This window comes from Mauremys mutica, chromosome 11, assembly GCF_020497125.1.
Source record: "Mauremys mutica isolate MM-2020 ecotype Southern chromosome 11, ASM2049712v1, whole genome shotgun sequence".
Taxonomy (NCBI): domain Eukaryota; kingdom Metazoa; phylum Chordata; order Testudines; family Geoemydidae; genus Mauremys; species Mauremys mutica.
In genome coordinates, this window is record NC_059082.1 from 56,597,946 (window position 1) to 56,613,845 (window position 15,900).

The 15,900-nt window shown below is 45.6% G+C and overlaps 1 protein-coding gene across 7 annotated transcripts in view; it reads left to right on the top strand.

Moving 5' to 3' along the window:
• Nucleotides 1–15,900, top strand: part of UBN1 (ubinuclein 1) — a 79,014-nt gene that overhangs the window by 45,542 nt on the left and 17,572 nt on the right. For all 7 annotated transcript variants that reach the window (XM_044978655.1, XM_044978656.1, XM_044978660.1 and 4 more), the window contains exons 3-9: nt 562–648; nt 5,388–5,483; nt 5,758–5,892; nt 6,667–6,770; nt 8,831–9,269; nt 13,958–14,028; nt 15,667–15,796. In XM_044978655.1, coding sequence (XP_044834590.1) covers nt 562–648; nt 5,388–5,483; nt 5,758–5,892; nt 6,667–6,770; nt 8,831–9,269; nt 13,958–14,028; nt 15,667–15,796 — 1,062 coding nt within the window. The remainder of the gene's footprint in view (nt 1–561; nt 649–5,387; nt 5,484–5,757; nt 5,893–6,666; nt 6,771–8,830; nt 9,270–13,957; nt 14,029–15,666; nt 15,797–15,900) is intronic.

Consider the following 15,900-nt stretch of genomic DNA (forward strand, 5'->3'; position numbering starts at 1 on the left):
TGTGGCAGCCAGGACTCTGGGGGATGTAACAAGTTGGAGGAGAGAACAAGAGCAAATGCCTTCCTTCTAGCTGCCCAAGGGAGAAAAGAGGAATGAGCATTCAGGTTGGTCAACTGTTAGCTAGCAGTAATACAAAAGATGAAATCCGTGAGCAGAGTCCTAAAATGAATCCCAGCACCCTCTTTCCCCTTTTTCTCTGTAACTGTCCATGGAGGCTTGGGTTTCTCATGAAACCTCAATGAAGGGTGATGGAAGGCTTACTTCACCTTTTTGGCCTCCCTCTGGCTAGTAATTTGACTTCTTGGCCAGTGAGTGTCTGGATAAATTTTCAATCCTTGTGTATATTCTCTGTTGCTGGTTATTCCTTGCACTCTGAGAACCCCTAAAGTGGTTCTCTCATTGTGCAAAGAGCTGCAGTAGTATATCCACTGAAAACAGCTCTTCAGCATATTGAAGATGGTTTATCTAAGCTTCTTTCAGAGGCTCTGCTCATGGTGGGACTTCTCAGTCAGACAGTGTGATGGAGTCGATTCTTATGTTTACCTCTGTTCATTTTCACAGAAGAAAGACCTTGGTGATCCCTTCAATGATGAAGAAAAGGAAAGACACAAAGTGGAAGCTCTTGCCAGGAAGTTTGAAGAGAAATACGTATGTTTTATCCTCCTCCTACACTCTCTTCTACCATAATGAGTAATTCTGTTAGCTTAGTTTCCACTGAAACCTCTTGCCTCGCCGCTAATCGTATTTTGTTAGGAATAAAGGCCATTTGTTCTTATGCTCCACTTCTGGTGAGATCCTTTATCCAGCTGGAAAATAACTTTCTCTGGTTGTCTCAGTCCTATCGTTCATTAGTAAAGACAAATTCTGGCCAATAAGTGAAGGATTCTCATTTTCACTTGTTAGTGACGTGCCATCAACTAATGCAGAGTGTAAACTTTTTTTTTAAAGGAAAAATGGCCTTTGTGAATATACCTTCCTAATATGAAATGAGTATGAAAGAATGTAGTGCTATCTATTAAGTCTGTACACATGCATCTCTGGCACCTCTGCTACCATACAGGACTTTGCCAAGCTGCACCAGAGTGTGGAAAAATAACCTATCTTGTCAGTTTCACTGCTTTTTTTTTTATTAAACACATGATGTCTAGGCCGTCAGGTCCCAGCAGTGAAACTGACAAGAATTAGGTTTCAATTTCATTGTGTTATTGCTTGGGAAAGCTTTCAGCATTGTTTGGAGGGTAGCTACTACTACTATTTTCTAGAGAGGAGTATTAATAAAATGGAGACTAGGAAGTGGTAGAGTAGCATGCTCCCACTGCTTTCCTGCAGTCAGAAGGCTAGGTAAAAATAGCTCTCCTATTCTGAATTAAAGTCAAACAATTTCTTTAACATGCTATTCACTCAATCATCCAGATGGTGGTAAAATAAGGCATCATCAGAAATAGCCCCTGCAGCTCTCTATAAACAACTCTCCTGTCTTTTCAGTTGGTGGATATGCCTTAGATTTTAAGGTTAAAGAGGTCCATGACAATAACAAGCAGGGCACAAACAGTACATTCACCCAGGGCAAGTGAGAATTCTCCTGGTATAGTGCTATCAAATGCTGTTGAATCTAAGCTTTCATTTTAAAATAACAAACAAAACAAAACCTAGCCTTTATGGTGGTAAAAGCCACTTTCCAAATGTTAAACCCATGTGTAAAATGTTGCTATGCTGTCATCTTAAATCTGCAGTCAGCTTCAGAGTTTCTGTTGCTGCTCAGAACTTTGTCAAACTGCAACCAGAGTGGTGCCAGTCTTCACTGCTGCTCTGTGAATCCTGTGGACAAAAATGAAATTGATAAGAATTGGGTCAATTAGCTGTGATGTTGCTTGCAGGGATGCTAATTGTTCTTCTCTTGAGGATTTTTTGTGGGCGTAAGGCTTCAAATTTATCAGGCACTTACTAGTTAGAAGCTAATGTGAAAGACAAAGTCTCCAAACAGAGTCCAGGGATATCAGCTCAGTAGGAATCCCAGTGCTATCTCCTTTCCTGTCACCTGGACTCTTACCTCTAATGCTCTACTGTGGTCAGAAATTTGAGTCCTCTGGCTATTGGGTGCCTGGTGTGGGTGTCTGTAGGGGTGTGAGTGTGGACATGAGGACGAGGTCGATGAGGTGTTCCAAAATAAATATGCTATTAGATTTGGGGGAGAGAGGTGGGAGAAAAAGGGTGGGAGGAAATATGGGAGAGGCAGGGATGGCATGGTATTTACCAGATATGTTTTTTACTGGTCTGGGAAAAACTAGTTAGTCCCAGTTTAAGTCCTTTTCTATTTTAAAAACGGTTTTGTTAATGACACCACATTACACTTAGTTTGAGTTACATATTGCAGTTGTGGTTACATAAGGAAGTTGATTAAGAGGTTAATTTAGGGTTGTCCAAATATAGAGTAAAACTGCAGTGGGCATAAGTTTAATATATGTAATTGTAATAATGAACATTGTAAAATCTGTGTACTTTTGGTTTGGTATTTTCTCAAGGAAATTACACCTCATGACTCATTTCAGTTTTCAATATTTTATAAAGAAAAGTTGAAAACATTTGATTATATGAAAACGACAATGCAGATTTGTAGGCTTGAAACATTAAGCCATCAGAAGCACACAGTTTCAGGCTACCAGTCCAGGTCCATTGAGCACAAAGCGTCCTGTAGCAGAAGATCAGCTTTGATAGAGTGAATGGGCTGAGCCTATTTCTCAGTCTTGAATGGATGTATCCAACGCTTGAAAAGATTCATTCTGTGCTTGCTGAACACTGATGCAATTATTTTTCGCAGTCTCCTGGTTTAAACTGGGTTTAAGCCTGGTATTTACCAGCTCCCTGTCCTAAAGTAGTTTTTCTTGGGAAATTGCCAACCCTGGGGAGAGGAGGCAGACTCCACAATAACACGAGAAGGAAGAGAGGGAGGAAAAAATGATAGGGAAGTGGGAGAAGGTAAAGAGACACTGAAGACCACACAAGAAAATATACAGCGTGATCTGTCATAAGAAAAGAAGGTTTAACAAAAGCAAGAGCTGCCAGTAAGTAGGGTTGGCCAGATATTATCATAGTTCAGGGCAACTGCACTTGTGTTTCCCCTCAGTGGTCCAGCAAGGGCACCCACTCTTGGCTTCCAGCACTCCAACCATTTTTTTGGAGGAGACCCACGTCCCTCTCCCTTCTGACTGGGGTATGTCCAGGCTGCACATTTCCCTACCTCCACTGTGTTTCCCTGAACTGACAGGTTGCCCAGGGACACAAGTTTGCTTTCTTTTCAGAGAACATTAATGGGTGTAATTGCTAGTTACAAGGTACCACACAGCACTTCCTATGTAGGCCCGCTTTATTTGTAAGATAAAAAGCATTACAGAGAAAGCATATTAAAAGCAATAAAAGAGCCTACCTGCATGCTGATATTAACCCCAACCCTAACATGGCTTCTGGCAGGAACAGTCCTTCAAACCCCCATTCAAGGGGGATTCCTTGTGGTGACCAGTTCATCACAACTTCAGGTCAGAACAAACATGTTCAGTTCATCCTTTATACACTTCAGGGGTCTTTGATCTGGCATTCCCAATGCATCTCAGTAGATATCTTCAGAAGGTTGGCTTGGAGGGGAGAATTCACCCCAGGGGGCTTCCTAGGAAATCCACTTCACACTTTCCAAAAAGACCTTTGAAGCACATAGTACCTTCCAGAGATTGCATCAATCTTGCTTGTTAAAGCAGTTCCGTATAATTTCACAGTAGTACGTAAACATTTTAATTTCAAATACAATGTTTTCCAAAGATGTTAAACTTAATTCAATAAAGTTTAACTTGCTTCATTGAGGTTTGTCCAGGATACTGTCAGTCTGTCACAGATAGTACCTAGCAAACATCACTCAACAAATGTCATTGACTATACAGTGAATAATTTATTCAATTAATAACTTTTGCAGTGTCTGATGAGCTCTGTAGTTGTTCAAATACCCTTTGAAGAAATGTATTTGATGAATACTGGTAAAATTCCTCAAATAATACACAAAAGAGATTGTATTCTGCTGTTCCACCAGCCCTAGTATCAAATTGTATTTTTTTTAAATCAGAAATTGAATGGACAATATGTTAAATTCAATACATTGCACGATAAACATTACACAGATGTCCATAGATCTTAAGGCCAGAATGGATCATCATAATCACCTAAGCTGGAGGTTCCCAAATGTTTTTTTGCTGCATGCTCCCCCCCACCCCAGGAGATTCTTGTCCTAAGAAATGGTATTTCCACCGATGCCTGGGGTTTGGGAGCCCATCCTGGCTGGGGTGCCCCACTGCTCCCCAGCCTGTAAGTATCGCAGCAGGACACAGACAGTCAGGCTCTGCCCCCACCCTTGGACCGCCCCCAGAATCACTCACAGGCTACAGGGACCTCTGGCCCTGGTGCAAACCCCAGCATGCATGTGCAGGAGTCTGTCTAGGCAGGGAGGAACCACCTCCAAAGGGGGCGCCTGCACATCAGCCTCTGTAGAAGCGAGTGAGCTGGAATGGGGCCCCTCCTGCCAAGGAAGAGGTTGTGCACCCTTGCTCCTCCTCCCTCCCTTTTTGATCTTCCAGCATGGCACTGACAGCGGGAGCTGGTGACAGCTTGTGAGAGGAATTCTTACTTGATCAACAATACTTTGAAGAAACAAGAAAAGTTCCTAACTAGTCAGGTCCTTGCGCTCCTCTCCCCGCAACGATAACCTCCTGGGGCATGCCCCACAATTTTGAAAACAGATCATCTAGGCTGACCTGCAAAAAAAGGCCAGAGAATTTCACTCTGGAATTCCCGTGTCAGACCCTCTAACTCCTGATTGAACTAGAGCAGATCTTTTAGAAAGACACCTAATCTTGGTTTGAAGACCTGATGTGGAGAATCCCATCTTCTTTGGTATCTTGTTCCAATGGTTAATCTGTTCTAAGGGGGTGGCTTTAGGGGCATGGTCTGGGGAGGAGACATGACAGTGCAGGGTTTTTGTCACTTTGGGTTGGGCTCGTAGGTGTTGAGTGCCTTTTTAAAAACTGGTGCTAAGGTCTCTGTCTGCCTTTCTTATATTGCTGTTTCACTCATGCCAATGGAGGAGAAATAAATTCAACTCAATGTTACTCTGGTTACATGATCAGAGAGTAGCACCCCTGCCTGTTAGAGGAGGTCTGTACTCGTGTGTGAGAAGCCTGGGATCCAGCCCCAGCGCTCACCCAGCCAGGTCCCTTCCCAACGACGTGAAGAGTGAAAAGAGGGAGTGCTACCTCGGTCTAGGCTGAGAAGAGCCAGCCTCCTGTGTCAGGACTGGTCCCTGCAATAGACTGAGGAGAGGGGGATGTCATCGATCTCTATCATTTCAGGGTGGCAAGAAACGCAGGAAGGACCGTATGCAGGACTTGATTGATATGGGGTATGGGTACGACGAGTCTGATTCCTTCATTGATAATTCTGAAGCGGTGAGTAATGAATGAAGAGCTGTACATTCAGCTGCTTCTAGGGCTGCAGGTGGGCATGTGGGAGAGTTAGTGCAGTGCAGGGAAGGAGCATGCTGGGGCAGTGCAATGACAACTCCAGGGGCATCTGCAGGGTGGGAGAATCCCTAGTTCTCAGACACGCTGTCCCCCAAGGAGACTTGTTAGTGGGGAGTGGGAGCGTGCCGTCCCGCTGCTATCTAACATGGGAACAGACTAACTTACACCACTAATAGATGGTTCTTTCTTTTGTTCCCAGTACGACGAGCTTGTTCCAGCTTCTCTAACTACAAAATATGGAGGGTTTTATATCAACTCGGGAACGCTGCAGTTCCGACAGGCATCTGAATCGGAGGATGACTTTATCAAAGAGAAAAAGAAGAAATCTCCCAAGGTCAGAGATTCTGCCATTAGGGAGTATTTTCTGTCATTAAATTTCGGTGGATAGGTTGGATTTGCTGCAAAGGAAATAATGTTTTGTAACTTTGGGTTGGGTTTCTGGCTGGTTTGGGGGGCTTGGTTATGGAGATATTAGGAGCGTTTAGCCCCAGATCACTGGTTCAAATCCTGTCCTGTTTGGTAGTAACCCAGAGAAAGCTCTGTCTCGGTAGAACGAGTGGGTGGTCTCCATTCAGTCCTAGAAGAGAAATGGCACCACAATTATCACCCTTCGGAGGTGGCAAATCTTAGCAGGGAAGCTCAGGCCTGAGTGGAAATATCCTCCTGTCTGGCCCCAGAGGTGAGCCTTTCACATTGGTGCTGAGGCATGTTGGGAACGGAGGGCTCTGCTGGGGAAGCTTGCGCTACTGTGCTATGGTACCAGCTGTTTGAAGGGTTTAAACCTCCAGGGCTATCAAACAGGCAGATTTCACCAGCACTAAACTGACCTGAATAAAAGGGAGGTGGGAAATTCAGTTGTCTTTGTTCATGTGGTACTGGGTTGAGCTAGAGGGATCCCAGAAGAGCTAAGATGGTGTGTGCTAGAGCAGGCAGTAGCTATGTGCTGTTCTATGTGTACGTGGTGTTAGTATCCAGCGGGGGTTGATTTGAGACATTCAGCAGCTGTTAGTGGCAAATCAGAAGTAGGGCTTAGAAGGGCCTCCCAGGGGCAAGAGGTCACTGTTGTACAGCCCACCCCCTCTGACTCTGGCTTGTGTTTAATCCCCAGAAGCGGAAGTTGAAAGAAGGAGGTGAAAAGATGAAGAAGAAGAAGAAAGACGACTCCTATGACAAGGAAAAGAAGTCAAAAAAATCCAAGTTCCCCAAAGCCGGGTGAGAGGGAGCCCTGTGTATTCATGGGGGTTATGGAAGTTCTGGGTGCCAGTCTGCCCCCTGCCTCGCCAAGGCCAGATTGCATGTAGCTGTACTGCAGTAGTGCCCAAAAGCCCCAGTCAAAGCACTGTGGTGGTGGGGGCTGGATAAGCTCCTAGGAAGATGCTTCCCTACCCCAAAGAGTTTACAGTCGAGATGGGCAAAAAGCCAGATGCAGGTTTAGGGGATTAGGGCCCAGCATCCAAGCAAAGGGGTGGGGGCAGTGAGGGGCACCTGGCTCGTTAGCTGCATTTCTTTTCATTAGTTGTGTTCTCTCTATTCATGATGGGCACAGGGATGGCTGAGGGGGACTGGCATGAGGGGGTGAGTGTAGACGAGGAAGGGAAAGGAAGATAAACGGATATTGAAATGGGGACAGCAGGGAGGGAAGGATGGGAAGGAGCATGGAGTGTTAGGCTAGCATGGAGAGAGGTGTTAGGAGGCTGGGGTGAGCGATCAGAGCTGAAATGCAAAGCAGCGTGCTGATGCCACCCCTGGGCAGATGTTTGACCCCTTGCACAAGACATTTCTGGTTTTGAGTGCTTGCTCTCTTTAATCTCTCTCCTTTGAAACTGGCTCGTCATTGGTGGGCTACAAATGTAACCAGTTCCTTTTCTCACTATAAGTGTTCTAATGCTTCCCAACAGCTGCAGTTTTTACTTGCTTTGATTTCTGTATCTGCTTTCTTTGCCTTGCTGGCTCTTTCCCCATTCACCCCTCCCGTCTCTGCTCTGCGGCTGGCTCGATGCCCTTTCCCATTGGCCTCTTCCCCCTTCACTTCAATTATTTTCCTGTGTTTTCTTTTCTTTTGTGCTGTTTCATTTCTGTTCCAGTCCTGTCTCTCTCTTAAAAGCCATCTGACTTGTCATGTTGAGTGCTTGGAACCTTGAAAGTCAGTCAAAAAAGGGAATTTGATGTGGCGTTGCTACTAGAAGGGAAATGTTTAAAAGGCTTCCTTCAAATCAACTCTTGTCATGTTTCAGTCCTTAGTGCTAATGGTTTAGGTTTCAATTTGCGCACTTCTAGTGCATCCATTGCTGTGCTAGCTGGGTTGCATGCACCTGATTAATTAAAAGCATACCTTGATGGAACAGGAGATTTAAGCTCCACCATACCAGGTCCCATCAGCACGAGAGGACTTGTGCATGAGCTAGATCTTGCATTGTATTAGGCCCTATCATTGGTATAAAGAATTCCACATCTGCCCCACACCAAGAATCTCCTGCCCTCTCTGCACCTCTAAGACACAGCTCACAAGAGTACCCCCTAGAATGCTCATGGTGAGTGGGCCATAGATGGGGAGGTAGGCTCTAAGAGAGCTATGCTGTAGTGCATGAAGAATCTTAACATTACGACCGAGACTTCAGAGTGATGATGGAATCAAATGGGGAGCAAGTGGAGCGCTTAGAGCAGTGTTGTGATGGGCATTCTCAGCCCTTCCTTGCTGAAGATGGCTGGTGTGTATTGGACTATCCATCATTTCCAGTGGCCTGTCGGCTGTTTCCTCTGTGATATAGTAACGTGTTTGAGGGTAGTTGCATCAAACATCTTCACTCCCCACTTAACTACTGTTCCGTGGGAAATATATTCATGAAGTCTGACATGAGAATGATTGGACAAGTATGTACAAGAGATATAGTGGATTGTATAATGGGAGGTGAACTTGTTATGTGATAGAACTAGAAGGGAGAACATTTAATAGTCAGGTAAATCTAAAAAAAAATAGTATGTTGAACAGGAATATCCCTGAGTCACTATCAGCACTTGGCGCTGTACAAAGTTGTACATTTTCAGTAACGCAGCGCTAAATTCCTAGCAATGGCCTCTAGAGGCAGTAGCTCCATGTTCTGGGGGAACTAGAGCAGGTCCTGGCTAAGTTTCACCTGGGGATCAGCATGTGTGGTTGATGCTCTGAGCTGATACAAAGGTATTTCCTCTCTCCTCCCTTCTTCTTGCGATATTCCCTTCCCTTTGTGGGGCTTATTGTCATAAAGATGTCCTTGTTTTTCCCTCGCTTACAGCTTCACAGCACTGAATGCTAGTAAGGAGAAGAAGAAGAAGAAATATTCTGGTGCTCTGAGTGTCAAAGAGATGCTGAAGAAATTCCATAAGGAGAAGGAAGCTCAGAAGAAGAGAGATGAGGAGCAGAAGATGGTGACACCCTCACCAGCAGAAGCTCCGACCCCGCGGGAAGTGGAGACTATGTCTGATCCTTTGCTATCTCTCTTTGGCCATGCCAGTGCCAGTGACTTGCTTCAGGCTGCCACTGCTATGGACTCCCTGACCGAGCTAGACCTGGAGCATCTCTTCAATGAATCTCCAGAAGGGAGTCCTTTCCATGACATGGAAGATGGGAGTGACCCTCCTGGAATGGGCTTGGAACAGGAGTTCAAACAGCCACCTTCCCTCCCAGACGGAGTACCAGCCACACTGGAGAAACGCATCAAAGAACTGACTCAGGTATTGCAGCTAGGTTAGGCATGGGGTGTACTGTCGAGTAGGTGGTGGATGGATTGTGCAGCTGATGGAGGAGGACAAGCCTCTTTTGTTTCATACACAGGTGGGTCTGCAGCTTTTAAGCCCCCTTGCTCCGTCTGGTGGGTCTCTTTCTGAAGTAGGATTGGCTTCACTTCACATAGTTCCCCACCACTTATCGAAGTGAGGGATTGTGTGTAGAGCCAGGTGTAGTCCAGGTAGGGATCACCCCAGCTTTTGCTGCACTTCTTCTGCACTCTGTGCTTTGAGATGGTATTAAAACGCTGCTTAGCTGAAGCATACTACGTTCAGTAGCTGGTAAGCATAACCTTTATCCTTGTCTTGGAGAGATATTAGCTCACCAAGTCTCTAAGTCAGTTTCATCTCTAATTTCCATGACTGACTTAACCTGAGTGGGCTTATAATAGGAGGCAGTGAAGCTGGGAGTCAAGTTCCAGGATAATAGCCTTTAAGTCCAGTGGTGGTGCGAAAAGTGACTCTGAAGTGGCACTACATTCAGCCTCCTGTACACTAAAACAAGCAGATGCCAGCGATAAGTTTTAGCTTCTCTTGACATCTTGTAACATTGTAGAATTCATATATCCAGGAATGAGGATTCATTAGCATTGTTAACTCAGCTCCAGTTACAGAATCTTCACCTTGAGATGCACAGAGGTGGATGCCTCAGTTAAGGCTTAACTATATCTTCACACGCATCACCCGTGTCTCTCTTACTGGCAGAGAGGTCTGAGATGGAAAGACAGAACCCAGCTTGACTTTCAGATCCCACTGTTGTGGCACTGACCATTCTGGGAGAAGGGAGAGAGTATTTTTAATTCTAGAAGACTGTGATATGGAGATTTTGAGGCAGTAAACACTGAGCCCCTTGAGGATACTTTAGGGAATTGCATTTTAAAAATCATGTGGTATTTCTTTCAGCTAATGTAAGAGCTGTCACGTCATTTGTTTATGGACATGTAGTCATGGTGACATTTCTGTCCTGCTACTAACATTTAAATGTAGACTTCAGGTCCTAACCTCTGCTCTTATCCTAATGTAAAACAATGGGACAGTCACCATCTTAGAGAATGTGCTCTTACATGTCTGTTGAGGTAGTTCCTCTCCTTTAGCACGGCCCTCTTAGAAACCTGAACTCTGTAGTGGTGGTGAGCTGTCAGCACTGAGGCATCACAGGATAGAAAGTTCAGCAAGGTGTTGCCACAGCAAAGAGTGGATGATAAAATGACATGGAACTTTTCATGGAGGTAGCCATTTGTTGCTCTTGCTGTTAATGGATAACAGCTGGAAGGGATGTCCCTGGAGTGTATGTTAGCTAGTGGTGAGTAATACAGTGGCTCCCTTGACAGAGTTAATTATTACACTACTGTGAGTTAGTGTGATGGGCAGTTACTGCGTGGTTATGGGGGAACATTTCACAGTGTCGTAGAAAAGCAGGGTCGCTGCTGGGATATGTTTCTAGGGGGCAAGAAACAGTTGCATTTTCAAACTTGCATTTCTTAAGCCCCCTTGGTCAGACTGGACTCTGGGGAACAGACCTTGTTAGCAGTTGAAGGTGGACAAAGGCCACACTTCTGGATGCACATACCCTAAAAGAGGCCAGTTTTCTGCCCATATCAGCAGCTGGGAGCATCCCTTTGTCTAAATGAAGCTTTCAGACATTCTTCTTTTCGTGCCTTTGAGTTTTTGGTTTTAACCCTCTTCTCCCTGGTAGGATTTTCATAGTGTGACCTCTCTTTTTTTGAAAAGAATTTTTGTTTTTCGTCTGTGGGGTGGTGTCTGTTGGCCATCTGTCTGCTGTGCTATCAGAGATGGGAATCACTGTAGGGATGTAGGACCTCTCCTCACTCATTCAGCCCTTACCAGCCGGGAGCTTGAAGCATCAGTATAAGGGATTTCAAAGCCATCTGCCATTGCTAGGACTGGCTAACTCTGTGTGTGTACGTCCTGGGTAACCCCAGCCCTGCTTTCTTGTATACTTCCACTCACCAGCACAGAAATGGTACTAGGCGGCCTCAGTCACAACCTGTAATTCCTTGCTATCCCTCCTCCAGTTGTTTGAATTATTTTTACCATCGTTTCTCATTCTTATTGCTCTGATTTTTTTTTTTTTTTTTTTAGGTGGGTTTTTGTCTGCAATTTTTGTTGCTCGGGAAACTTCCTGTACAGGATTCCTTGGCTGGAACTGACCCTTTTGTATGTGTTGACCTAGCACATTTAGTTGGTCCTCTGTCTTCTGCTAGGAAGTCCTATTGCCTAGTGTCCAGACTGGCCTAGTAGGGACCAGGAGAAACCAAATTAGGAGTAAGTAAGAGGCCCCTCTCCTTCACAGAAGCAGTCCTTGTCTCATGCTGCATATGCTACCTGAACTGCAAGCGCAGGTCTGACTGCTGCAGCATGAAATAAAGGATTGTGCCCTGGGACCGTCTTGTGCTGAGCTGCAAGGAGAAGCTCCTTTTTCCCAGGGGTTGAAACATACCAGGTACGCTAGTTGCTAAGGAGTCGTCTGCTTGGCCACAAGGGAGGGAGAGTGCTTCTCAATTTCACAGGTGCATTGAAGTGAGAACTATCATTGACTGTTGAGCTGGAGGGTTTTCTGGGGCGGGGTTGGGAGTGGGGGACAGCCTTGAGAAGTGAGGGCAGGACTCCTTATATTGTCTGCTTCTGGCTTGATGGGATCATATTTACAGTCCAACCATCCTGCCCTTCCTCCAGCCCCACATTGTGCCTCATTGAGGCTTGACAGTGGGGAGGGGCTCCTGTCGCTAGGTGTTTCTGTTGACATTATTAGGCTTACACACAAAAGAAAGCGACAAAGAGTCCTGTGGCACCTTATAGACTAACAGACGTATTGGAGCATAAGCTGTCGTGGGTGAATACCCACTTTGTCAGTTGCATCTGATCAAGTGGGTATTCACCCACGAAAGCTTATGGTCCAATACGTCTGTTAGTCTATAAGGTGCCACAGGTCTCTTTGTCACTTTTTACAGATCCAAACTAACACGGTTACCCCTCTGATACTTGACACTAAAGGAAGGCAAGCTGGGAGCTGCCAAGAAATGAGATAGCACGTAGGGCCTGAGTCTCTTCTTTCCTCACTCTTGCCTCAACCGAGAAATTGTACAATTGTTTAGAGTAAAATAAACGAGAATTGTTAAAACTAGAGCTGGACCAGATCTGTGGGATGATAGTCCATCTCCTGGATGATGCAAAGGATCTTGTCTCCAAGCAGGCAGGCCAGTGGGTTGAATTCCCCAGACCTCCTCCTCACCAGTAAGAAACTGGAACTGGGCAGGAAGTAGATTTTCCATTTTGCAGGAAATTTTTTGGATTTTCTAAAATATTGTTCCATTCCAAAACAGAACGAAAATAATTTCGAAATTTCCCATGTAACAAAATTCTGGGGAAAAAAATTGTTTTGGTGCAATTGAAAGATTTCATTCTGATAGAATGTAAAATAAAACAATTGAAATGAAAAGTCATCTTGAAACGGAAAATCCAAATGCTGCATTCCAAAGAGGTCGAAATGGAATATTTTGAGCTTATCAAAACCACCTTTTTTTCCCCAAATGTGTTCTATATTAAAATGTTGTCAGAATCAATCCATTCTCATGAAACATTTTGCTTTTCTATGAATGACCGGTTGAAGTCTGAGAGGAAATGCTAGAGTGCCCCTGGTTTTCCTGGATGGTTATTTAATTATAGACTGTCTGCATTGGATGTGCGGAATTGTGTGACAAGAACACAACAAATCTGGGGCTTATGCAGCAGAGGAAGTGGTGCCTTACCTGGCACATTGTATGGGCTTGCATTGCTTTCAGTGCTGGTGGGTGCTGCTTGGTGACAGCATGTCTCCTCTTGTACCCTTATGCCTCCATCTGGGTTTGTTAATGAGCAGTATTGGTTCCATTTCTCTTCAGTTTCTATAACCCTCCCCTGCTGGCAGGCCCATGTGTGTTGGCAGACATCTTCCAGTGCATCCATTCAAATGAAGGCAGTGGCTGGATGGCCCAGAAATGCAGAGCTGCACTGGAGTAGTATTCTTTTCAGATATTCCTTGGAATGCTGCCAGGCACATTGGTACCCAACTCTGGAGCACCTCTCAGGAGAGCCACATGCTTTCCTTGTAGAGGTGAGAGTAGGCAATGCTGTAGACGCAGGTCAGAGCAAGCGGCAGAACACCCCCTTCCTAAGGCAGAGAGGCCCAAGGCAACTTGGGGGAAAGCAGAGCGTATCTTACGTTGGTGTAGTTTACTTGGAGTATATTCCAGTGAAATAGAGCAAAACTCAGCCTCCATGCGAAGCTAGTGATTGCATCCCAATTGTGAATGGCCCTGTGTAGAGTTAATGGCAAAGCTTCAACTAGAGGGATCCTAGTGCAGCTAGCTGATTGGCTGGGGTTTTGGGGCAGTCCTTCCAGTTCCTGACAAGTGGAACAAGATCCAAGCTCATTCAGGGAAGCGCATGCCATGCATAGTAGGTGTTACCTCCACTTGGAGTCGTGGTACATAACCGATGCAGAGTCTCCCTGGGATGAAGTTGCTGGTAGCATTTTATTACCGTATCCCTGAGGCTGCTTTGAAAAACATTTGATTACTTGTGACTCTTCGTAGCTGTCTGTGAGCTAACAGCTCGTATTGTTTACTGTGAACCAGGCTGCCAGAGCTGCAGAAGGAGAAGGCAAACAGAGGTTCTTCAGCCAGGATATCAATAACATCATACTGGAGTAAGTAACCTCATCTCTTACCTGCCATTAATGTAGAGGAAGGGGACACAACTCTGGGGAAGGGTGAAAGTTACATGAACATACTCCACGGGTAAATCTAGGGGGAGGAGATCTCCTCGCTCTAGGGTTGTGGGGCATGGGTGGGGAACCACCCTGTGAAACTCCTCCTAGGTGAGTTGGGACTAACCCTGATGTACTCCATAATTGGTCTTAAATTGGAGTATGCCAACTATTTGGGGGTGGGGGGCAGGGAATTAAGAGGTGTGTCCAGTCATCCTGTTTCCATCTCCGGCTGGTGTTTGAGATAAACTGTTTGACATGTGCTGTGCTTGGTCAGTTGAATCAAATCCTGATTCTATAACTGGAAATAAAGTGGCCTCTTCTAATTACAATAGCCTTTTTCCATGAGGGCTCGTAGTGGTCATATTTCTTGCCATCCAATCCATAATGGTATAGGGAGTGTCCCCTGGTTAGAAGAGGGGACTGGGAGCTGGAGCTGCTGGGTTTAATTCCTGGATATGCCACTGATTTGCTCCGTGACCTGGAGCGATTCCCTTTACCACCCTGACTATTAGGTTTGCCCATCTGTAAAGTGGAGAGAATACCTACATGCCTTATCCATGTATCCATATCCATATCAATTTTCTCAAAGTGCTTTGAGAGCCTTGGATGAAGGGTGAAATGTGAAAAGTACCGTATATACCCGTCCATAAGCCGAATTTTTTTAGTAAAAAAGGGAACCACCAGAGGGCTTATGAACGGGTATAGAGAAAGAGAGGTGGGACACAGCCCCTCCCCCCAACAGAGGGAGCAAGGAGAGGCAGCACAGCCAGAAGGGAAGAGGCGCGACCAGAGTGTCTCCGCTTCTGGCCATGCTGCTCTCCCCCAGCCTCCGAAGCAGCTGCAGCCGTGCCGCTCAGCCGCACCCCACAGAGCAGGCTGTGGCCGCAGTGCCTGGGTGCCGGAGCACGCTGCGGCTGTGCCGCCCCGCCCAGCTTGCTGGTACATGCTGTGGCCGCGCCACCTGGTATGGCCCGCCGGAGCAGACTGCGGCTGTGCTGCCCAGCCTGCCGGAGCAGGCCCAGCCTGCCGGAGCACCTCCAGCCAGGCCAGCAGCTTATCCTCATGGCCCAGGAGCCAAAGTTTGCTGACCCTTGAATTATAGGGTCGGCTTATGAATGGATCATAAAAATTTTCCATTTTTACTTATCCATCTTGGGGGAGTTGACTTATAAACGAACTGGCTTATGATGGAGTATATACGGTAGGTTATCTCTGATTTAGGCTACAGTGTTTCTATTATGATCTGTTTTGACTAGGGTACTATGCAACTTGAGGAATATCTTTCTTGTTTCATTGCCTAAAGCTTTCCTGGTCATCATGGTCCTGACTGCCTTGAAGGAAGTATGGAAGAAATGAGACTTTTGACCTATATTGGCTGTAATATGCTTGTTATGTGCTCCATTATGATGGTGGTGGGCATATATTGAGTGGAAAAGCCTAGACTCTGTGATTCTTGGAGTCAGCTCACCACATCCCTAGTATTATACGACTCTTTCTTCATGTCAGAATATTTGTGTTACTTTGAGGAAATCATGTTGAAGTCACAGTCAATGGTCTGTCTATCCTATTCTTCAGCATAGAGCTGCAGACCCGTGAGCTGAATAGCCAGATCCGATCCGGGGTGTATGCTCACCTGGCCTCCTTCCTTCCTTGCAGCAAAGATACACTGGTCAAGCGTGCCCGCAGACTTTATCTTTATGAACAGGTGGGTGATCTTAGAAGCACCACATTATCCTTTAATTTGCACTTTGACCATGCTCTGGAGATCAGGAATTTTCTTCTTTATATTAAGCACTATTGTCCTCTGTT